This window comes from Mya arenaria, chromosome 3 (genome assembly GCF_026914265.1).
Source record: "Mya arenaria isolate MELC-2E11 chromosome 3, ASM2691426v1".
Taxonomy (NCBI): Eukaryota; Metazoa; Mollusca; class Bivalvia; order Myida; family Myidae; genus Mya; species Mya arenaria.
In genome coordinates this window covers 81,135,983-81,162,117 of record NC_069124.1, presented here as the reverse complement: position 1 = coordinate 81,162,117, position 26,135 = coordinate 81,135,983, and the positions used below count along the sequence as shown (strand labels likewise).

Here is a 26,135-nt window from a genome sequence, read left to right as displayed (position 1 = left end):
TAGTTTATAATACCTCAATTACAACCTAAACATATGTAGCTCGCTTAGAATACACTTGTACAGTTTATTAGACCTTAAATGACAATATAATGCATCAGGGCCCTGGTGTGAATTGTGCTAAGTGTACCTTGATATTGAATAATCGAATTAATTATGATCGGCAAAACGATAAGTGTTAATCTAGACTTTGAAACCTATTTCATTTTTTAATCAAGCTGTAACTAAAGGCAGGAATATAAAAGGGCAAAGAATTATGACAGTGTCAAATTGAAAACTCTAATTGAATGAGACCCAATTCAGTTTCTTAATTCCATTTATTTACAAACCTTGTGTCATTTTTCATTGGATATAGTATAATCAGTTGTGTTTTTCAAACTTGTAGAATTCTTTTTAGATGATATTTTAACGTGTAAAATAGTGTATTGTTCCGTGCATTTGTTTTGGAAAAACAGGCGCCTTTCTCTGTATGCTAGTCCCGGGTAATTTGTCAAACATCATACAAAACAAACAGAACAGGGACGGGTTCACTATAAAATGTTTCTGATCTTTGATGAAAGCGGATTTGTCAGATGTGCACAGATATAATGATATGACATCAATGGCGTATCCCTTAAATGTTAGAAACGGGTTTGTACGGCATGAGCCCATAACAGCTTGTCTATTTGTTACCGGGCGTTACTGTTGGCAGGTGAAGGCCAGTGAATGCAAAACCCTTTATCGTACACATGAAGCATCAAATGCTGATGCAAAAACACCCTTAAAGAAACGAAAAAGTACACCGTTGAAAATATTTTACCTTCAAAAATTATTGTAAGAAAATGGATCAAAAATAAAAAGGAAAAAGCGCACCAGCCTCAACTTCGAATGATTTTTACATCTACGATTACAAAAGAAAATGTACCAAAGCGAAACGAAACAGTACGCGGCTGAAATGAGGTAACAGCAGAAAATAAATTGCTTCTCTAACGTTGTGACAATACAGCTCTCAAAACAATATGGGAACTCATCTGGGGATGCTTTCATTTGCTTTATTGTCGATTCAGAGCGAGTCAACTGAATATTCGAAAATGTTTTTTTTAAACTGTGTTCAAGTTTTAAGAAGTTCAAATGTAATTCAGGTACACGTACACATAGTTTAAGATTTAAGAACATCAAACAATTTAAACAAAATATATTAAGTTCTCATAACGAAACAAAGCAGAAACAGCATGTTTATTTTTAGTTTACAATGCCATTAATGGTTACGTATTAAATTGTGTGATACTGAATAGATTATGATAGATTATAATTTTACGTAATGCAAAAGACATGCCGTATCATACAAGCAATCAAACAAACTCTTCAATTCGTATCATTTTTGAAGGTTCAATTAAGGAAACCCACGTTGTCTTCACACAATACCTCCTTTGCTTTCGCGGTGAGTTCTTCATCTGATATTTGCAGTTGAATTTAACAAGCATGAAATCAAGCTGAACATCCTAATTAGAAGTTCTTGTTAGCGTTTCTATTGGACAATGTAGCGGCGGAGTGCACCACGGGGGCTTCGTCCCGCCTCATCTTAATTCCCCCATGTGGGTTATCGAATCAAAACCAACTGGCCTTTGTCAAACACACACAATCCTTTTATGATGACAACGTCTTTTAGAGCGGCGACAAATTGTACAAATGAGCGTTATGAATTTTCTACTCCAGTATAATCGGATTTGTTGCATTTGGGGACTCGTAAAAGATTAGTTGAGTGATTGTGTTCCCTGTTTGCCTTTCTGATTGTTTTATATGTCACGAAAATTAGTGACAAATAGGCGTCAAATTTAATCCCGGACCGCACGAATTGTTCATCAACGGGCCACGTCTCTTAGCGTGTTTGGCGGCGAGGTTTCCGCTCCGATCAGTGAGACTGACCAAAGACTGGCGTTTCGTGATAGAAAATAACCGGAAATTCCTCTACAGGACCTTCGATGGATTTGTGTTTCGTTTTAAAGTATAATTAATTATAGTTTATCTGTTTCTTGTTAACAACGATGGCGATGTCATTTGTATTTACGACGGAGCATCAATAAGTTTGAAAAATAACAGAATATAATATTCAATAATAGAATGCTATAAAATTTACAATTTTAATAAATTTTAATACTGACGGTTTTCTACGTTTAACGAAATTGTTTGACGGTTTGCAACAATTTGTGAATGTGATTATCCATGGCAACTGTTGCTAGCGGACATCAGTACCCCGGATTTCATAGCATTGAGGCGATTCTAGGACCGCAGGGCCACCAGTTAGTCCCAGTTGTTCCTGAAATGTTTTCGATCGAGCAGGGTCGGCGATTCCCCGGGTTGCAGGGGAGCGGGCCGCGCGTAACGGACGGCCAGGTGGAGGAGAAGGATGTCAGGCAATTTGCCGGCGGACACTGCGGTTCAAAAGACAGAGACTGTCTACATGGTACCAGCAAACATGGGAAAGAGTATGGTACGTAAATAATTTATAATTACGTGTATCTGTATAATTTTGTGTATTGTTAAGTACAAAGAACACTACAACAATACATACATACAAATAACACCACTTGTGTTGATCTAAGATTCAAGCATATTTATTCATTAACGTTAACCTGAAATGTTGCTTGTGACAGGATTAATTCAATTAAAAAAATAATCGTTCAAACACATTGAAACTCTACATGTATATAATTAAAAGAGAAAAAATATAAATCGACAATGTATAGATATCCTTATCATTAATTAAAACCTAGCACTCGTAAACGTACAAGAACACGTCAAGTACACATATATGTTCACGTATAAAAACACGTGTATAGTACAATGAGAGTGAGGTTGGAATGGCATTTCATGCAACTACTATAATTTTACATTTAATGACACTATGTTGTTAACGGTATTCGAGCATAGTTTACACAACAAAAGTTTCATGATTACATTTTCATTACAAGTGGTTCGATAAAAATACGCTATTGCTTTGTATACATTTGGTAAGTGATTCTGCGCATAAGACTATTAAAGGTTAAACAGTTCTAAAGGCATTCTCGCATGCCGGAAAGCTGGAACTAAGCATCATACCGTGGATGATTTTGATATCTGCGTAGTTATGTTAGTTTAAACACTTAGTATAATTTAAACTCAGTGGTTTCACCTTGTGGAACTTTTTCATACAATTTTTAGTGTTATAACTTATTTTATATCTTCTTCTTCTTCTTCTTCTTCTTCTTCTTCTTCTTCTTCTTCTTCTTCTTCCCATTCTTCTTCTTCTTCCCATTCTTCTCCTTGTTTGTAATGTTTGAAGTCAAAAGACTCAATTTCCATTTATAATGTTGACTTTTTAATATTTATTTTAAAGATCGCTATGGTCAATTTCAATGCTCTCTCCCAGATTGGAAACCTACTGTTCCGAAAATGTATAAATTAAGATTTTATTGTGTAAATACGTTCAAGAATAGTGGAATGGCATTACGTTATGAAGGCATTTCCTCTGTGATAATCTACATGCCACTTGAGCAAGCAAACAATTATTTTCTCTTAAAATGTATATATTAATGTTTCTATTCAGACTACTTTATTTGTTAAAACGTTTAAGTATTATTATTTTATATATTTTTTATTGATATATTTTTTATTGATATTATTATTATTATTATTATTATTATTATTATTATTATTATTATTATTATAAAATTATAATAAAATTACCATTATATTAATAATAATAATAATAATAATAATAATAATAATAATAATAATAATAATATTATTATTATTATTATTATTATTATTATTATTATTATTATTAATGCCACGCCATTTATTCGTGTCAAAAGCTTTAATTTACAATTCGGTCTGTTTTTGTTAAGGTGTACGAACAGTTAAATATTTCTTTTTAAATGGAATAAAACGAATACATCCTTTGACTACATACGATTATGTTTCACATGCACTACTTAAGCAACATAATATATGTGTTTGTGTCAGTGCAAGATCGTAATATATTTCAACGAGTGACCAGCAAAAGATATTATTTTTCAAAAAATTCAAAACAGCGAAACATTTCAATTTTATTTTACTGATAAACCCCTAAAAACCACCGAAAAGCATTTGATCAATATAAATAACCATCCCTTCTTGTTCCCGTCAATCCATGTCTTCAAATTGTACTTCTACGACTTTATTTTCGGAACAAAATATGAAAGTCTTGTGAACTCTGTTTACCCATAGATCTATCAACGTTACCACACAATCAGGATTGTTAAGATTGCAAATAATATATATACGGCTCAATTTTTATTTAAATGATTATTTTATTCAATATTGATATAGAGTATGAATTTTTATAGGGGCTTCATGATGCATATCTTTTATAATATCCAAATACTACTCCTACCACTACCACTACTACTCCTACCACTACTACTACTACTACTACCACTACTACCACTACTACCACTACTACTACTACTACTACTACTACTACTACTACTACTACTACTACTACTACTACTACTACTACTACTACTACTATCAACTACTACTACTACTACTACTACTACTACTACTACTACTACCACTACCACTACCACTCCTACCACTACTACTACTACTACCACTACCACTACCACTACTACTACTACTACTACTACTTCTACTACTACTACTACTACTACTACTACTACTACTACTACTACTACTACTACTACTACTACTACTACTACTACTACTACTACTGCCTGCTACTCCTACTACTACTCCTACCACTACCACTACTACTCCTACCACTACTACTACTACTACTACTACCACTACCACTACCACTACTACTACTACTACTACTACTACTACTACCACCACCACCACCACCACCACCACCACTACCACTACCACTACTACTACTACTGCTACTGCTACTGCTACTACTACCACTACCACTACCACTCCTACCACTACCACTACCACTACCACTACCACCGCTACCGCTACCGCTACCGCTACCGCCACTGCCACTGCCACTACTCCTACTCCTACTACTACTCCTACCACAACCACTACTACTCCTACTACTACTACTACTACTACTACTACTACTACTACTACTACTACTACTACTACTACTACTACTACCACCGCCACCGCCACCACCACCACCACCACCACCACCACCACCACTACTACTACTACTACTACTACTAATAATAATAATAATAATAATAATAAATAATGATAATAAATAATAATAAATTATTTGAAGCTTAAACATTACTTAAGCTATACCACAAATAATATTTTTTTCTGTCATTTTTAGTGCAAGTATTCATGTGTTTGATTAATCAACATAGCTGTCGTTCTTCGGAACTCCTTAAATTCTTGCAAGTTTTGACTGTCCACAAACTTGTACACAAAATACAGAAATTACCGCCAGCGGGGCATTTAATTATTGTTTGCCTGAAAATGATAGTTTGATTATATAAATGGAAACCTGCTAAACTGTTTGTCCTGCTTAACATGGGAAAAGATAACATTTAACATTAATATAAAAACATAAGCAAGTTTCTAGTTGTGTTTGTCATTACTGATGTAGCCAATGATTTTAATATTGATTTGCTGTCTTCAAATTACCGCCTTTTCAATAAAATCTTGAACATTAAATATTCGTTGACAATAAGGGAAGTGTAATCTAAAAATAACATACTTTCAATTGCTTTATATGTATCTATCACATTACATACACGGGTAAAGGACATTGCATTGACAAATATGTACAATTACCATAGCGTTATATGTGAAGTTACCCTTGAACCAAATGCGTAGAAGTATAAGGTTTTAGTATACTACAATAATGCCATCTCCCAGGTTGACTGTAAGCATGTTTCTGTCTATTTGAGAAAAATAGTCCAACAATAGCTCGCTAATATGGGCGGTTGAAGGGCACTCAAGAACGCCCTATCGTTTTAACCTGGGCTCACATCTCAACCTAAATTGAATGTCGAGATGGAAAAAGTCAGGGGAATAGGTAAACGTTTGTGTTGGGAGAACTATACTTTTAATTAATTTCAATAACCGGAATGCTAAATGAAAGGGCAAACCCCCGGTGTATGGGCTCTAGTGAAATATTTGTGGTAGAAGAAAGGACCGAAGGCGTCACTTTAATAAAAGTGTGTGGTTAAAATTAAAATGTTTAATAGCTGAGATTGTTCTTTTATTTACCGTTCATATAAATTATAAGGTTATAATAATTTATTTATTTACTTGAGTAAAACCTACATACCGGGCGTATTTAAGCGTGTTTGAAAAGGTGAGGGGATCTGGCTTGTACAGTTATTGTATGAACAGCCGACCATAGAATCATAAATGGAATGGAGTAACGCGTACATTTCAAGCAAACATATTTACTTTTTAGAAATATATTTCAGTATTTATGTTTAGTGTCTTTTCTTAGCAAGTTTAAATTTAACATCTTACATTGCTATTAAAGTGAGTTAATTATAAACGTTAACGTGTACATGGTATCCTATTGAAGACTGCAATCATGCCGCCATGTTAAAGAATATGTTTAGAAATAATGCAATTTTAAAAATACACATTTTATAAAAAGATCATCACGATACCTTGGAATTCTATAACCATTCATATGACATTTATCAGTACCAACAGCTTCAATTTGCAATAGCTAACACTAACAATTGGATATCAGTAAAAGAAATGTTTTCAATAACGATGTTCTTTCACAATATATCCTTTTTATTCAGATCTAAATGGCTCCCCTGTAAAGGACGCGGGCCAGCGGAAGAAAGACAAAGGCATGTCTGAGCTTTGTGATCCGGAAGCACGCAAGAAGACACGACGTAACCGGACTACTTTCACGACGTACCAACTGCACGAACTGGAGCGCGCGTTCGAGAAGTCGCACTACCCGGATGTGTACAGCCGGGAGGAGCTTGCGCTCAAGATAAATCTCCCTGAAGTCCGTGTACAGGTAGGGGCGCACCTCTCATTGTCTGTCGCGACATTCATACATCTGTCTACATTGATTTGCGCGTTAAAAAAGGCCACGGACAATCTACAGATATTTCTTAACGCGTTTTTCGAAACTGTTATTCTTAGTAATAATACTGAATCCATTGTCATTGCGTCGCGTTCGTCTTGTGCAATGTAAACGACTCTTGCTTCCCTTAAACTGAATTTTTGATTTCTCAAAAACTAGCATTGGCCTCTCTTAATTCTCAAATTCTAAAGGTTTATGAAATTAAATAAACAGCTGTAATCATTTCTTAATACAAGTTTGAAATAAAATAATCAACAAGAAATAAGTTAGGCTGCAGCAGGGAACGAACTGCCATGCTCTGAATTTGGCGTATATGTTGTCAGCCCCTCGGCCACGAAGGCGCCAAACATGGCGGAATATATCATCTTTGCTAAGAAAGTTATCGACATTAGAATGCTTGATAACCGTTAATTGTTTCCAAGAGAATTGGTTTACACGTATGGATCGGATTAGTCTTAAAAGCAGCATATTAAGAAAATCCAAGGTCGACAAGATTGCAATAACACTGCTGTGATATGCTTTGTTATATATATACTAATTATGCTATTACTCCGCTTATGAAGACTTTAACAAACAAATGGTGTGTACCTTCTCTGATAATATATTAAGCAGCGAAGCGTATGACTCGTACATTCTTTTATTTTTTTTATATTTTATTCTTAAATGTTTAGAAGTGGACAAAATGGCTGCCAGAGAAAATACGATCTGTTCGTACAACATCAGTAGCCATATAGCTTAGATATTTAATATGTAACCAAATTAAATAACTCACTTGGGCCAGGATTAGTCTTGTCCAGTGGTTCAAATGTGGCTAAATAAACAAACGTAGTTGTCTGGTACTTGAATATATACCAGGTACACATATTGCATAAGTTTGATGTATTTTCTCTGCCAAAGTCCTTCGAACCAAAGTGTATCGTCATCAAAACCGTCTTGAGTTCTGACTTTCGGTTACAGACGTTTGTTGGAATCAGTAAATGAAGAAATCATATCAATTTGCACTAATCGGATTACAAATTGTCCCGAATAAACTGTTCAACAAAGCAATCGCTGTTTAATGGTTCATTTCAAACCCTCAAGAATACATTCGGCCGGACATTTTATTTTTGTTGATAATTCAATAAGCCAGGCGCTGACAAAAAGGAAGTCAGAAACCAACCGACCACAAAAAGCGGAGCTAACGAGCTAATGTGTCTTTAATGAGGTTCCGACAACACGGGGCTTTATTCATTGCCCAGCCCTCTTCTTAGTCTGATGTCTATTTACACGAGTGGATAATTGATTCTTATACGGTAATTTACTAAAAGGGAGTGATAATGAAATTTACTTTGTGCATCTCAGATTCCAAATTAACGGGAATGACGGTAATAATATGAATTTGTAAAAATCCACCATAATTTGTCTGATGGCTGGTTTTCAGACATCCCGGGATGTTTATTAAATTTGGCTTAAGTCGAGAGGGGCGTTGAAAAATTAATCGCTTACATTTTCCCAAATATTGTAGTTTAGTTTACCAGAAATTTTATATATTGAATGCAATTCACATTATTCAATACATCATATAGACTTGAGAAAAAAATAAACTGGGAATTTAATGTGGGATTTTTATGTGTTTTGTTATGAGCAAAGTATAGCTTCATTGTGGATATAATAAGCACACGTTTAAACTAAACTGTGGCAAGAAGTTTTGTAACGGCCCCGAGATCCCGGCAGCTGACAGAGTTTCAGTGCGGGTAGCCGAGAGGGCTTTGGGTGTGCGGACAATGGAAGGCGTGAAAAGATGAAGAACGGATCGGGTTATAAGGACAGCAATTATATTTTGAAAGCTAAACACTTGGAAAATGAGTCCTCACTTTAAAAGCTCTTAATTTCACATGAGAGGGCCTCGAAGGATGGATAATTAACTCCACTTGCTCTTATAGCTGTATTAATTCGATCGTACACCAGCAATGCACTTGAACAACAACAATGCTTTGAAATTTATTGCATTTTACCATTATGAATTTAAAAAATAAATAAAACAAAGCATATTACTTCGCGGAGAAAGTTCTGACTAAGCAATCTGACTGTAGTTGGTACAGAAAAAGCAATTTTATCCAATATGATCTAACCATTTCAATTTTCAAAGAGAGATATAAATATAATATATAGATGACATTTTTATAGCCAAGAAGCAAATGAGTTTGAATCGATGCTTCTTAACACGCGCACAAACAATTGGTCTTGCAAAAACAGATGAACGAAATAACTTAAATCTAATTTGATTGTTTTCGGCGACGACAGAAGCTTGAAAGACCTGGCTTCCTTTTACCTATATTCAAACACATGTATGCCAAGATGGCCCAAAACGATAAATAAATGCATTTGTATTTAAGTTGGACTGGTTTGATAAATGTTAATACTAATCTAGAAACATACTTTACTGTAACGCATGTTGTAAACATTTCTCACTTAATATTCAGGTTTGGTTTCAAAACCGGCGGGCAAAGTGGCGACGACAAGAGAAGCTCGAGAGTGCTGGATTCAAACTATCCGATAGCTTCCCCCTCTCTTCCATCGCCTCCATTTCCGGAAGAGGAAGCGGCAGCGCACTTCCACTCGACCCTTGGATGACTTCACAGCTAGCGCCCAGCACTATGAGTCCTACGTCGCATATTCCTATGACGTCGTCACCGTCTCCACCAAACCCTGTACCTTATGCACAATTCCTCTCGTCTGCGCAGGCGTTCACAGGCTCACACTCGTCTGCAAATTTTACAAGCGCCATTCATAACTTATTTGGTGGCCTCTCTAGAATTGAAGATGGTGACAACAGGAACACAAGTATTGCATCATTACGCATGCGCGCAAGAGAACATATGGATCATTTAGGGAGAAAATACATAATTTGAAAATTATACGATTTTTCGAGAGAAATTACAATCTTAACATTAATGTCATATGATCATGTGTGTATAGTTCAAGGTTTCTTTTATAGTGTACGGATGTAGAACATCAGATGTAAATATTATGATAGTTATTAAACTAATTTCCAACACTTGGAGTTTGATGTGTTTATGAAGGCAGGCCGCGGTGGCAATGGAATAACAATTAACGTCTGAACGTTTGAACGCATGTACCAACCACGTGAAGGTGACACAGTGAGTTTGGAAGCATATTACATGTATAACATTGGTAAAATGACTATAACACACGAGTTCTACCGCTCTTTTAATAATCTAGTAGTTTCAAATAATATATATATAGTATTAATATATACAAAAACTTGTTCATTTTCTGTATTTTAAAACGCTTACAATAAAACAGTATTTAAATGCGTTTTCATATCCCCAAATGTTTGTCTTTCAACGCACGACTAAGAATTGCTATGATGTAAAGAGAAATCCTGTAATCAAAATGTTTTACTGATGTACGTAATATTAATCCTTCCTTTGTATGAAAAGGAAAGACACACTGTGAATTTACGACGAGAGATAAATCATTCAATTAAGGAATGAATTGCGGGGTTGATGTCATTATCGGGGTATGAACGCAATTGGGATGGTCAATGTGTGTGGAGTCCGAAGGACTCCACGCGTACTTTGACCAACCCAATTGCGTTCATATCCCCGATAATGACATCAACCCCGCAATTCATTCCTTATATTTACACCAATAGTTCATTATTTCATTCAAGTATTGTTAAAAAAATACTTTATTTCATTTAAGAAAACCTTTCAGTAATCCGTTCTTACCCATTTTGTAAATAGAACGACCCGACTATAACCGGAAACATGTTTTTCAAATGACGTCACAATAACGCGGGAAAAGATCAACCACTTGAAATCACTTTAAAACGTAAAATTGAAACACTTCTGGTACCAATATATTTAAAATATAATAAACTAACACTTTTAAAAATGTTGATCTATAGTTTACGGGACCTGCAGACACAATACAACCAACAACAAGATCAATAGCTTTCATGTATATTATTATGCAATGAATTACGATCCGAACATATCCGAAGATGTTGCGTTCATCGATTGATGAACGCAATTGCCGAAATGACGTTCATTTAAGGAATGGAAGTTGAGGTGTAAATATAAGTACATATACCCTCGCAATCCAAAACAAACAAATGGTTTGACTTTAATTTTCGAAGATTTTTGCGAGCGGAACCACGGACCTATAAAGTTTATAGGTCCATGGCGGAACCAAGTTTTCAAGGCAATATGTCGGTCGGATAACAACGTAAGGGACGGAAGCACAATATTTTGTTAAACTATGTAAAAGTTAATGTATCTAAAGGAGCCGACACGAATCGAGATTAATTTTAAACAACCTTCAAGCATATTTTATCGTCTTTCTTAGGGTATTACGTATAGGCATGTTACTTGAGACATTTATTTAAGATACCGCAAAACAACACAAAGCAACCGTCAAAATTATGGCTGTGATCGAGAATATCTGACGTTACATCGAAGCCCGCTTCAAAGCCGACTGTGTTCCCACTCCATCGATCCTGTCTCCTTGACACAAGCCCGCTCTGTTCCCTCTTAGTGTGTCTAGTACCAGCTCAAATAAATTGGCACCCAAAAGATACCTTACCTGGAGTGTTTGGAAAAGTCTTTATTAAATCGATTTGAAGTGGGAGGGCCGACCGTTCAACACAGTTTGAAATAACAGACCTAAAGGCGCCCAAATAGACAAATTGATATTCATTCGCTTGCTCTGTAAAGTGAAACACAATAGCTAACAATATGAGCGAGCACTTCAAAACGCCCAAATTATCCAAACTGGTTGACACTTACTTTTTTGAAGCAGTGTTCGTAATTATGATGTGATGTCGCCGAGAATGAAGTGCAAGCAATGACTGATAAAAAGATGGTTATAAAAAGATAATTTGAGATAATTTAATCAAACAGGTCGCGTCGCCGTATGACATCAATAGAGAACTATTTGCAGTCGGAAGCCGCGGACTGCAGACGACATTGGGATACGTTGTTGCTCAAGTACGAACAGTGTAGGGTCTCATGATCGCAACTGGTCAATGAATTCTCTGTTCCATTGCAGTATAAAATCGAAAACGACAGACACAAATATATACAATTTCTCAAAAATGTTCAATTTATGGAGAAGATTGTGGTATGAGTACATTCATGTATATTCCAAAAACAAACAAGACAACTAGAGCTACTGTGCCTATAATAGCATATATATAGCGACAGTTTGGTGAAATGTTCATGTACTGTACATCATCTCTTCTGTAAGGAACACTCGTTCATATATAGACCACGTACATCAACGCACATGTAAATCACATTTAGGCACACATAGTATTTAAATCGACTAACAGTATTTTATGTCATCCACATGAGTCTGCATGTTCTTGTGAAACAAAACACACAGTTGGTAGGATATCGATAGTTGACATCTTCACCAATGTGGTCTCGTTTGCATCACTTTTATTACCCTCATAACAGTACTTGTATGTGCACGAAGGTTGCGTTCTCCACCTTACAAATCGATTTCCTCCTCCCCCGGCTCACCGTCGGGACCAGGCTTCTTTTTCTTCTTCCTGTCTTTCCGCCGCTGTTTCCGCCTCTCTTCCTCATCTGTAGCTTCACTTCCGTCGTCCACGGGCGTGATCTCCAGAGGCGCGGCTCCCGCTCCCAACATGCCAGGCGGCACGTATTCTGCACGTTAATATTGAATGTCTATTAGGATAACAATTGGTAAAACAACAATGCCGTTTTTTTACAAAACATTGTATGCTCTTTCTAACATTATTGTAAAAGGACATTACACATTTACTGCGTTAAGTGACTTCAATGACATCAAAGTGTTAGTGTAAAACAACTTTTTCTATGACTTCATTGCACTACCAGCATAACCTACAACTTAAGACGCGTGATAGTGTTTCCGTCAGCTTGCCATACCATCAATGCATGGAGTTTACATACCATTGCATCTGTAGACGAGGTCTGACCAGATTATCATCTCCTGTGAGAAGCAGAACACGCCCAGGCGGCCACCCTTCAGCTCGTGGTCGTAAACGTTTCCTGAGTCCGCCACCAGCCGCGTCTCTTCAAACAGGAACACCCTGGGCGGGAAGAGGGGGTTCGGGTAAAGAATATAACTTTTGGGGTGTAAACATAAAGATATCCGCGGGGATTTGCAGCATATTGGAACATTATGAAACTGTATGATTAAATAGTTGGCCCCATCAAATATACGTAACTGTCCTAGCACAAACATTTTTGTTGCTGAAATTAGTCTCAATTTTAAGTTACTTATCAAAGACCAGGTCTACTAACAAAAAAGGTTCTTATGGAGTCAAATACTACAAAATCAAAGCGTTTTTTTAAAGTAACGCAATGCCAATAATGTGTTAAAAGGTGTACCTCATAAGCCCCATGGCTGGCCGGTGTATCAGCTCCCAACGGTAGGCCGTCCTCTCCTTCCAACCCACGTTCCGCGGGTCCGTCCATAACAGCTTCACCTACAGATGATACCGCGATGTCTGATAGTTGTGATGTTATCTACAGTTCTCGGTTTCATACATCTACCTAACATCTTAAGATTCTTTTTGCATAGAACAAGGATAAAACTGTAGTTTTATACATGACTATCATACTATTTAGTTTCCAAATAAGATTTTGCTTACGCGACAGTGAATTTGTACAAATGACGTTGCACTTGGTCGAGATCGGTATAAATTGTGGTTACCTGGTCTGGCGTGTCGCCGGTGTGCCAGAGGGCATTCCTCATTATTTCCCCAGGGCCTGTGGAGGATCGGATGCGCTTCAGCTGGATGCCCGGCTCCGCAACCGCGCGGAACGGCGTGGAGTGCCAGTATGTCTGTCGCTCCTTCTTCCACATCACGGCATAGAAACTCGCGCTGTCCTGGTAACTGAACACGATATACGAAAGGGTTTCACCATTATCATGGTTTGAATACAGGAATATCACCCCTACATGTACTAAAGTAACATCTGATGGTTGGTGGTTTATCTCTTGATATTCTAATATTTAAAATAAGGATATTTCTATTTTACTTTTCAGCCTAATTTAGAAATTGCACCTGTTTAATAACTATCTGACCTGAACACAAAGCCGGCATAGTCGTCGTCGGTGTCGGTGTTCACGAAGAACGTGCCGCTGAAGTCAACACCGCTAAAACCGCTATAGCCTAAAATACAAAATGTGAACTTTTTAATATCACGTTCATTGCAACTCAACGCTTCTTGTATTTGTTATATGTCTGTCTTCAGATAATTATGCTTTATAAACTTTATTCTTCGAGTGAAATGTATTTTATTTCAATTTATTCAATGTGTTGAGGATAATATCACGAATAAAATGTGTCGTTTAGTTTTGAGTTCGATACAAACAAACCTTGCACAATACTTACTGACGGCAATACCAGGATCGCTATTTAAAGTCTGCACAATTTCGGCACCCTATAATGCAGAGGTTTTAAGTCGTCAGACTCGTTTACAGTTAGTGTATACTCTACTTGAAGTAAAAAAGAGGTTCAACGAAATTTTACCTACTAAAAGCAGTATAATGTAACACTGTGCCGGTGGGATTCCGTGCGCTCACCTCGTTAAGGATGATCCAGTTAGGATCTATCTGTGAGTCTCCAACGGGGTCGAGGATAACGGTTTGGAACGCTCGGAAGTCAGTGGCAAACAGATCGCCGTTCTCTGGACATACGTCATAACTATCCGGCGCTCCGTCACCGTCACTGTCGCCCTCACACGCGTCACCAACACTGTCATCTGAGAAAACAAGAAACTACAATCGGCAGTCTATGTACATGCAATTAGTATAAATTACGTTACATCACGTAAATCAACGTTTACTCTTGACTAAGCGTGTTCAATTCCGTTGAGTTTAATTTAAAACTAGCTTTGACAAAAGTTGAACAGAGGCTTTAATAACCATCATATCAGTTATCATGTACCGATAGAAATGTTGCGCAAACAACCCTCAAAACAGCCCCTACCGTTGTCGTCCCTCTGGTCCGGGTTGTAGACGTACTGACAGTTGTCATCGTCATCGATGACGTCATCACCGTCATCATCGACGTCGCAGATGTCGCCCTCTCCGTCTGTATCGGTATCCCGTTGGTCCGCATTAACGTCGGACGGACAGTTGTCCCTCGTGTCTTGTACACCGTCAAGATCACTAAAGCATACGGAGAAGAATAGTGGATGATTCATATGGCAAATATATGAAGCAGAAAAAGAATAGTTGCACTCTAAACTGTATGTTAATGATTACAGGTTGGTAAAACATAAACCGAAGTATGAAAATTACCAAACACATACTTGTTGACGTATTCTTGTGTATAACGTATGTAACTATGAATACTGAGGATAACAGTTAACTGTACCTGTCGTCGTTGGTGTCGCAGACATCACCTAACAAGTCCTTGTCGCTATCAATCTAAAACAAACTGAGCAGTTTCAAAACAGGCAAACGATTTCTTTCAATGCTATAGATTCATGAAGATTATCCATTGTTAAGAATCAACATTTTCAACTACTTTTAATATTATAGCATCACATCCTTCTGCTTTAACGTACCTGGTCCGGGTTAGGGTCGCTGAGACAGTTATCACAGGCGTCCCCGACGGTGTCGTTGTCGCTGTCCGCCTGGTCGGGGTTCACAACCCGGGGGCAGTTGTCCTCCTCATTTAGTACGCCTTAAACAAGGGACACAACTCAAGTTGGATTTATAACAGCGTGAAGATGAAGTTGCGTTTCCTATCACCATTTAGACTTCTTCCATATTCTGTCTAGTATTCCATTAAACAATAGCAAACAGGTAGCAATACACATTATTATTTTAACATAATTTTAAGCCTTGAAAAATAAACCACTACCAATAAATATATACCGTCGTTATCCATATCCGGGTCGCAGGCGTCCCCGAGGCCGTCCCTATCCGTATCATATTGCCCAGGGTTAGGGACGGACGGACAGTTGTCGCACGCGTCACCCGACTCGTCCGGGTCTGTGTCCGTCTGGTCCGGATTCGCCGTCAACGGACAGTTGTCCTGGAAACCAGTTGCCAGGTACATATTGAATGGTATAGAATGAAACAATAACAAAAGTACATTTTGAATCTGAAGCTCACATTAGAAAAAATAATATTGGTACCGGTGAGTTTGGAATGCCGTCGTTGTCCATATCTTCATCACAGGCGTCACCGAGACCGTCGGCGTCTGCGTCTTCCTGGCCGCTGTTGGGAACCAGCCGGCAGTTGTCCTACAAGTATTACAGGTCTTAGTGAACTTGGAAAGTTTTACCATTACGTTAACGAAATTTAAACGAATACGAACCAACTTACATTTATGTGTGTGTTGTTTTAAAGTAAAGGGTAAAAAATGCACACACCAAATAATATATACCCCATTTAATGTACGTTACAACTGTGCTATATTCATTTGCGGAATATACAACTGCACACGCGTACTGCCAATCCCTAAAATACTATTATAATATAAATCAGGCCACGACTGTCTGCAATGGAAAGCAAGAGCAGTAACACCACAACCATCTCACATTAACCAGAACTCGTACGCTTCATCATTTGGTTTCAAGCATTGCTTAATCAGTGAAGTAACAATTTGGTATTGTTCACTGTTTTGAAATTTTAGGCCGCTCTCACTTCTAAATCAAACTTAAGCGCACATGGCCGAAAACCAATTTTTAAAACGTAATTTTCGAAATGGCGTTACGTTCGCATTTGGTGTGTTCTCTGAAAAACTGAGCCGAACTTTAACCGAGTGAGCATCAAAAGCCTTTTTCACGAGTGGCGAATCATTATTGCGATCTTACACTGAAATAGGCCATACAACTCTTTACATTACAAAGTGGAAACAATCACACAGTCCGCGCTAGCTTCAGCCCATCACACGCGTTAACTCTTGCCCGTCCTGACAGTATCCAACATGTTTACACGTGCCCTTCCGCTCATATTGATATGTATACACACCATCCGTCTTCTCTTACATTTCTGGCCGCCCCCACTACCGTCCAAACAATGATTCACACCCTCCCTGTGTCATGCCGTACCTCTCTACACCTGCGGTCCGTGCAGATAAGGCGCTGATCCGGGGTGCCGTCAATGTCTGTGTCCCTCCCGCACTCCTGTCCGTCGCCCGCGTACCCAACCGTGCACTGCATACACAAACATTGTTGTCAATATGTTGTACTTGTTACATATACAACCGACTGGACATTACTAGAACACAATTTTAAAATGTAGATGCCAATGCTGAGTAAAAACAGCCCAGACGATTGATGCCTGACTCTGTTTCTTCGGTCAGTAATAATTATAGCCTATATCGAAAAACTAACTACAAACACCCCTAGGGTGTCAAAACATACTAAAAATATGAGTGTACATATATGGTATACAGCTTCAATGATGGCAACGTGTCACCTGACAGAGGAAGCCGGTGATGCCAGGCCGGGAGACACATCGGGCGTATTCGTTACACTCAGTCAAATCTGGACACACCGTTACGCGCCGGAAGCAGCCGACCGTCTGGTTCCCCGTGTATCCATCCACACAATCACCACATTTGTAGGAACCCTGTGTAATCATGGAAACACGACTGTCACTGTCTTACTTGTATTCATTCATTGGAAAACATGCCAATTCAAAAATAAGATAATGTTGTTTTATAAGGAAGGGTAAAAACTCGGAAAACTTATATAGATACAAAACAAATTTAATCTGATAAAAATCAGCTTGGTTTCGTGTATAAATTAGGTACAAAATGGTGTGGGTATTTTCGAGCTAGTGCTAGTGACCTGTTATACAGTAACGTACGACATTAACAACGCTATTAACCGTAACTGCACGCATATCGTTACACTTGTAATACTAAAGTTCCCTATCCCTATATATTGTCCCGAATAGTTCGTGTGGTGAGACTTACGATAGTGTTGTAGCATTGCGAGAACTCCACACAGGGAGAGAGAGATCCCTCCAATTGGCACTCGTCCACATCCCGGCATACCTACACAGTCCGTGTACAATAAAAATATGCTTTAATTAAATTATTAAACTAAATATATGATGCAACAAATTCCAACTACACTAAAAGTCAAAAATAGAGGTGCACTTCCATTTTTTACCCAAATGGTACGTCATACAATTACAGCATTACTTTAAAAGGCAAGAATCAGTGAATATGCACCGTTTGAAAATAAAACGTATTCGAATATATTATGCACTTTCTGAAGTTCATCGACATATCCCTCCGAATGCAAGATTGGAACAACTATATTATATACAAAGAATCATGCATTTCAATCAGATTACTCCGGGAACTCTGCATATGCATGCCAAATTTGAGTAATTGAGGCCATCCATCAGGCTCCATGCTTCCTGATACCGAATGAATCATTTGGCAAGGTCATAAAGCAAACACTTATTAAAATCCTCCGACGCTTTGCAAGACGTTAATAAAGCATCTACAAGTCGCCAGACATCTTAGACGCATTAAGATTCCAGTTTGCATAAACGAAACAAAAATTTACATTTATTGTTTGCTTAAGGAAAATATTCTAGACAGACGTCCGTCATAATTATTTGGTGAAAAACGTTCCGATTTCATGGGTGGTTTATGTTCCATTTATTCTTCACAAGGACGTGTACATGTTTGTGTATACAGCAACATACCAGTATTTGTAAGAGAACTCCGCAGGCAGTTACGTACCTGTTTCCTGGCGGCCGCCTCTTCCAGCCCCGCACCACCTACCGGCTCACCGTAGAAGCCCGTTGGACACTCCTCACACCGGAAACTGCCCTCCGCGTTCACACATGCGCGAGACTCGTAACACGGAGTGTGCACTACGCACTATACACAAGTATGTAATGAAAAAAATGTGTCACGTGATACGAACATGAAAAAGAGTTGACGTGTAGCATCAAGTCGGCGCGAGAAAAAGTATGCATATGTTCGAAATACATTATTACTATTGATAATACTGTTACAAATGTATTTGTTATTGCGAAAACACTTTACTGTCATGAGTAAATAGAACGGGGATAAAAAAGTATATACATTATGACGGAATAATCTGGATTCTTCTCTTTGGAATGGCACTTGCAAAATAAACAATTAAGCTTTTCATTATGTTAGTTTTCAACCCCCTCCCTTGTCGCTGATCACCACGGGAGATTATTGCGTAGGAGATTGAGAAACAAATTTGAAATTGTTATAGTACCCTGAAACCAACATTCATCTATTCGGGGGGAAATTTGGTTTTTAAAATAAATTATTTTCCTAAAACAATATTCAGGTCCATTGTAATTTAAAACACACTGTACTGCACATTTTATCGTTTAACGTGGAGAATATCAAAAGCATTCTTCTGCAATTTATGAACTGGTCCCTTAGTTAAAGCTACATTTTAGACACTATTAATTATTACAATATCAAATATTATTTTATATTAAAATTTTCATAAAAGGCATACTAATAAAAACAATAAGTTAAACCTATGGTTATGATTTGGTTTCTTACCTCGTTGATATCTTTACAGTGTGTTCCGTTGCCCTCATACCCCCTGGGGCACCTCCCACATCGGAAACCTTCGGCTGTGTCCACGCAGCTGGTCCCGGGATAGCAGGGCTGGGACTCGCAAGTAACCCTCGGGACCCGACAGTTGCCTCTCCGTCCGTCCCCGCTCAGTCCTGGTGGACAGGGGCCGCACCGGTAGCCGTTAGACACGTCGTAACACTGTACCCCTAAAAGTAAAAATATCGGGTTTTAATTTTACATTGAATAATTATACGTAGTTAGGTTCATCCATCAAGAAGACAGCAACATAACCAATGTTTTACAATTTATGTAGGTATTTTAATAACAAGATTTTTATGAATTTAAGACATTATAGTAAATGATTCTATTCTGGCGTTATTTTTTCAACCGACTCGCATTTGAACAACTTATGTTACATAAACATTGAAGCATGACAATTGAAATTTACCCGTGAAGCAGGGGTTGTCAGCGCAGGTCGGTATGCGCGCGCATCTGATGCCGTCTCCATAGTAACCGCGGGGACAGTCACCACACCTGTATCCCCGGTCCGTATCCGTGCAAACCACGCCTTGAAAACAGGGGTTCTCCCGACACATCGGTACCGTCTGCTGCACCTCTAGATAGATAATATGTGTTATAAAGTTCCTGCAAATCTATATGCCATCAGGCACGGGTACTCAATTTGTTTGTCACCTGGGTGCCGTCATGCCAAACATGATATATGTTTTAAAAATTTACTTAAACTTTATACATACGCATCTTAAACGTACTTTAGTAGATATAAATAAATTAAAAAATGGAAAAAGGAACCTCTGGATGATGGGCTACATAAGCTCAACACCCGCCAAAAAGTTGATTACTTACGCCTCTCTGGTCGGCGGCACATTTCACACTGCCGCATGACCTCATAAAGGTGACGCGTCTCTCGGGTCTGAAAGACATATACGCGTGTACATAGACTTCAGACTTGATTTTACATTATAGAAGAATTAACCCATTTTATTGTAAATTCTGTTTAACAGAAAGAGAAATGTGAAACCCACCTGCATCTGCATGTCTCTATTAAGCGTCTGCATGACCCGGGTCAGTTCCCGTATAGACTGGCTCATCGTGTGATACAAGGGGTCTGAAATACAGAACGGTAAGCATACGTGACTTGTGCTTGTGACATCCAGTTGTGATGTCAGTTAAAAACTGCAATCATTGTTCTACTTCGCCTTAGCTAAAGTACCTTTGCACCTTGAGCTTAAATTAATAAATGATTTGTTTTGTTCTGCTCTATTCTTAAAACAACAAATCTGTGCCACGTGATCTTTTTATTAAATACGTTCTCTGTTCTACGTTACCTACTGCACCTCAACAATGAAACAAATTATCAGTTCTTCGGCACTTCAGCTACAACATTATATTTCGTTTTTAGATCTACCTCACCGCAGCGATGAAATACATTTTATCTTCTACTTCACTTTCGTTACAGAATAATTTCCAAGTTTTACGTCACCTGAGTTAAACATTTAATTATTTTCGCTACCTCACCACGGCTATAAACTTCGTTCTAAGTTCTAAGTCGCATGTAAGTTAAACATTACATTATTTTTGCTACCTCAGCTACACAACTAAATCTCCGCGTTATATCAAAATAAAATACATTTCAAGTTCTGCGTCACCTCGGCAACAATACACATTCACTGCACTTGGTCACCACAGCTACATAATACTTTCGCTTTGCCACGTCACCTCCGCTGTACAGCGCATTCCCAGTTCTACGTGACTTTAGGTACAAAATACATTTACTGCGCTACGTCACTTCAGCTAAAGAATGCTGTTCTACGTCAACTCAGCTGCAAAACAACAACATTCAAAGTTTTACGTTACCTCAGCTTCATGATACGTTCTCGGTACCACGTCACCACAGCTACATACTTCAGTTTTACGCTACTTTTTTTTCTTTTTCAAATTGTATTCAACACATTCTACGCTACTTAAGTAACGTAATACATTCACTTCAGTTAAAGAAAGCATTCATTATCATATGTGCGTTCATCAGCGACAAAATCAAACACCAAGTTCTACGCGACCTCTGCTATACATATATTCCCAGTTCTATGTCACCTTAGCTACAAATACATTCTAAGTGTTTTGCTTCAGTAGCTTAAAAATGCAATCGCAATTCTACTTAAGTTTAGCTGCAAAACTTATTCTTAGTTTTACTTCCCCTTCGCCACAAAATAAACTCCCAAAACCTACGCCACCTCAACTGCAACGTACCTTTCAAAGTCTACGTCACATCCGCATAAAAAACATTCTCATTTCTACGTCATCTCAGCTGGAAAGTATTTATTGGTTCTGCTTCACCTCTGCTACAAAGTACATTTCCAGTCCTACGCCACCCCGGAATAGAATACATGCTTAGCTCACCTGTGTCCGGTATCCTGTTTTCGCTCTCCCGTTTCTCGCCTCCGCCCGGGGCCGTGATGCGGACGTTCGTACCGACCAGCAGGTTGTCGAGGTTCCGCTCGCGGACCCAGTCTGGTAGCACCGGAAGTGTCGCTACGGGAATAGACAAGGGGTCGCAATCCATAAACTGCAGCATGGTCTGTAGGTCCACCCGCGAGTACAGCGTGAAACTTTCGTGCTGATCCTGTTATGAATACACATAGGAACATCATATTTCCATCGAACAGTTTGTTACTTAGTATTCTTTAATAGAAATTTTCGAAATCAAATGTCTTGTTATAAGTGCTTATTTGCAAATATTAGCGTTGATACTTTTAAAAACGTTTCACAGTTAGACTACATACCACTACAATCCTCCCTATGAGCGCCTCTCGTATCGGCACCTCCGTGGTCTCCTCCCCAACAGGCTTGCAGTCTATAAATAGCCGGAGCCGATTTGTGTTCCGGTTTAGTTCACTCATTTGCAGCATGATTGTGTGCTGGCCGGGATCCAGCCGATCCAGCATAAATGACGTCTGGTAATTTCGGTTGTCACGTGTCCAAATAACTATCATTACTGGAATTTGAAGCACGCGTGTCAAAAATGCAACTGGTGACATTCTGGTTGTTTTAAAACGCAAAATGATTGGTATGTTATAGTTTATATTCGATTTAATTTATTTTTTTGCCTTGCGCATCCCTAGATATTAAAGAGAATAATACTCAAGCTTAAAATTTTCGGTAAAACAATTCGGCCGGGTTTAATCAGACAAAGCAACTATTGGTGAAAGGTTTGGTGTCGAATTACATGTCGAACAAGGTGACCGTCTGGCACAGTCCTGATACGAAAATACCACAGCATAGTATGATTGACAGGTTGCCAGCGTCCACAGCTGTATGACTTTGATACGAATTGTACAAATATAAAACAAAGATATTAGAAATGCATCGTTTGTGTTTTACCAATCAAATTATCTAAACCTGGACCTTAACAGGGGCGATGAGGTTTGCATTGCTGCACTATACATCTAGTTCTATAATATAAAATGTCTAAATTCTTCGTATTCGTTAAAACGTTTCCATCTCAAAGGTTCAAGACGGACAGTTATACGACTCAGCCCAATAGTATTAATTATCTGACCAATCCGATGAAATGCAGTATTTCGCAATTGCCCTACTGAATGAAGTATTGTCTGCATGGTCTTGGACGTAGGTTTATGGAATAACACGATTTACTATTGTCAATGTGCGTGTACTTGGCCTGGCGGCATAGCGGCATAGCGGCGTGGTTCTAGCGGCATAGCGGCGTGAATTTAGCGGCCTAGCGGCTTGAAGTAAGCGGCCTAAATGGCTTTCTATTTCAAAGCATTTTTGAAACGTTTTCTTCGAAAACATCCCTAACAAATTAACTCTTTCATGCATGAGTATCAACATTTTCCATGAGCATCATCCATGTTGCAAAATATGATTTTGGGTTTAAACCAAACGAAAACCCATTTTACAATAACGATTTAATATCAATTCAATAATATTAATTTAAGCGGTTCTGAAAACAAACAGTTGATCACCGCCATGCTGCTTTTTTCACACCACTAGGCCACCAGGCCGCTGTACTGATAAATCAACTATTTTTCGAAGAAAACGCATCAAAAATGTTAAAAATAGAAAACAATTTTTGACCGCTAAACCGCTAGTCCGCCAGGTCGCCAGGTCGCTGGGCTGCTAGATCGACTTTTTGGAAACATGTTGATACTCGCTACAGGATGTAACTTTGTGCATAAGAAAGGTTTATTTGTCATTGTTTACGCATGAAAAATGCTTTCAATTAGAAAACAATTTGAGGTCTCTTGGTCGCCAACTTTACGTTGCTATGCCGCTTACTCCACGCTGCTAGGCTGCCATGATGCAACTAGACCGATACCATTACGTACATGGTACTCGTGGCATCTCTGCCTCTCTCCGGGAAAGCTCGTGATGATATGGATTGTTTATTCATTTAGCATATTAGTATTTATTTTAACAGTACCTTATTAACGACAGTCCCGTTTTAACGACATCGAAAGGCTTATGAATCTCTTTCAATGGTGTTCTGATATGGAGCAAAAATGCCACATAATTAAGCAGCAACAAGGTAACATAACAACACACCTGTGCTGTAAGCATATGCTGTATGAACAAAGTGTACCGTGCGTTATTTACTTAATGCATGGTATGTCCATACTGTGTCGGTGTACCCTTAAGTTTTCGGTTGAAAATAAAAAAGTGCAATTAGAATGATTTACTGCACCGATCGATAAAGATGTTGAGTGTTACCCACTAGAGTTCGAGCTGTCGTCCCAGAGCACGCGGAAGGAAGTGGCCGGCGTGCTGTCCGTGTGCCAGTAGTTGCGCACCAGCATCAGGTTCTGTGAGCGGCCACCGGAAGTCTGGCCCATCAGGAACAGGTCCGGGTTCAGGATGAACGCATCTGTGTAGCCATCGACCGACACTGCGTGAAGAAATATTGCGGGCATTTTTGTTATACGTTGGGTATATAAGGTGTTTATAAATTTGCATTTTGGCAACACAGCAATAATACGCTTTTTCTATATGTTTCATTTTATTCTTTGACTCTCCAGTGATGTAAAATTCGGAGTACATTTACCATCAGAATAATAAGACTGAAACTTCTTGGGGAAATCCAAGATTAACATTGACAGGAAATCAGAAATTTGTGTCTAGATCCTATTCGGACAGTTGTTCAATATTTGAGACTGTTTTCTTTGGGTTTGTCTACACAACAATTCCTATATCGGAACGGTAACAAGTGGAAAGTGGAATGACCGAACTCCTATAATGTTCAAACAGAAACTATACACCATTATTTACTTATAACGCACCCTATTTATTGAACGTGACAGTGTTGTATATGACAGTAAGGTCACACTCTACACTTGTGATTAAAATAAAACTCGTCTATACACTCAATAACTCAGATAGTATATTCCGTAACTATAACATATTGAACTATATATAATGAATACATGATATAATCGTTAGTTCCTGAATAGTTTATTCTAAAAGATCCATACCCTTCTCCGGAGCTTTAGCCGAACACCGTGACCTCGTACACACACATAGAGTCGCAACAAGTACTGAGATCCAACCAGAACACTCCACCATTCTGTTTATTAGAATCACAGCCTCAATATAAATGGAATGACGCTGTATATAATCATTGGCAAGTGTCATATATCCAAATCATGTTTTATTTATATTTACATCAATCGAAACTTGCAAAAATCAACACACTTGGCAAACGTCCATATGCTTCACTGACATTAGAAACTTTTATATACTTCTTAGGAGGCCCAACCGGGACGTACTGGCGACTTCAGTGAAACTTGCGTTAATAAAATGCGCTCGTGCATTGTTAGTTCGACTTGCTTATAAAATAAGACATTTCAAGTTATGTAGTGGGTTTCGTTTGTAACCAGATACTATATCATGTTCCTTTGCTTTTTATTTTCATTTTAAGGCTATTGAACTGATAGTTATTGAATGGATACATAAAACAGTCATTTCCTACGAATTTCACTAATACATTTATAGTAAACTAAGTATGCTGTCTACATTCATGTCATAAATGCATAGCTAACAACATGAATGTTTCCAATTTGTTGCATTCTTAAAAGTATCATTTAGGTGCTGCCGACCGGGCCTTCCCAATCTTTCTGAAGCGGCAGGATCTAACAAGTTTTATACGTATTTTACACAATAAGCAACATGTGGTTCAATTAAGGTAATAGACAGTTGAATATGCCAGACGCGGGCTAGCCGTATCAGGTTGCTGCCCTTACGTTCGACGCCCTCAGGCTGTGTGAATACTGACGAAGCTAACAGAAAACCCGACGAATCAAATCCCCTTGAGCAACACAATGTTCTTTGGGGTATCTTATTGAACCGGCAAAGTGTAAACTCAGATAACAGACTTTTAAAAACTCAACTGTTTAGAGTTCGAATTCATAACATGAACAATCCAACGGGCATCAAATAAGTATGCATTTAATACAGTGTCTAATAAAACTCCTTCTGGTCACTAAGGTTACAGGCGCACAGTAT

The 26,135-nt window shown here is 38.3% G+C and overlaps 2 protein-coding genes across 2 annotated transcripts; one reads left to right on the top strand and one right to left on the bottom strand.

Annotated features, from left to right (window-relative positions):
- Positions 1 to 2,199: 2,199 nt before the first annotated feature.
- LOC128226314 (retinal homeobox protein Rx1-like) lies at positions 2,200 to 9,936 on the top strand. The gene is made up of 3 exons (XM_052936197.1): positions 2,200 to 2,467; positions 6,750 to 6,976; positions 9,508 to 9,936. The coding sequence occupies exons 1-3, from the start codon at positions 2,200 to 2,202 to the stop codon at positions 9,934 to 9,936; spliced, it is 924 nt and encodes a 307-aa protein (XP_052792157.1).
- Positions 9,937 to 12,131: 2,195 nt separating this feature from the next.
- Positions 12,132 to 25,306, bottom strand: LOC128228698 (cartilage oligomeric matrix protein-like). The gene is made up of 24 exons (XM_052940163.1): positions 25,106 to 25,306; positions 24,352 to 24,522; positions 22,400 to 22,611; positions 22,017 to 22,239; positions 20,642 to 20,724; positions 20,463 to 20,529; positions 20,047 to 20,214; positions 19,581 to 19,804; positions 18,771 to 18,911; positions 17,988 to 18,068; positions 17,486 to 17,638; positions 17,116 to 17,220; positions 16,198 to 16,305; positions 15,935 to 16,094; positions 15,622 to 15,740; positions 15,429 to 15,481; positions 15,039 to 15,220; positions 14,633 to 14,811; positions 14,442 to 14,490; positions 14,132 to 14,219; positions 13,757 to 13,940; positions 13,432 to 13,529; positions 12,991 to 13,130; positions 12,132 to 12,723 (listed from the first exon to the last, which is right to left on the bottom strand). The coding sequence occupies exons 1-24, from the start codon at positions 25,263 to 25,265 to the stop codon at positions 12,545 to 12,547; spliced, it is 3,327 nt and encodes a 1,108-aa protein (XP_052796123.1). The 5' UTR covers positions 25,266 to 25,306; the 3' UTR covers positions 12,132 to 12,544.
- Positions 25,307 to 26,135: the final 829 nt, after the last annotated feature.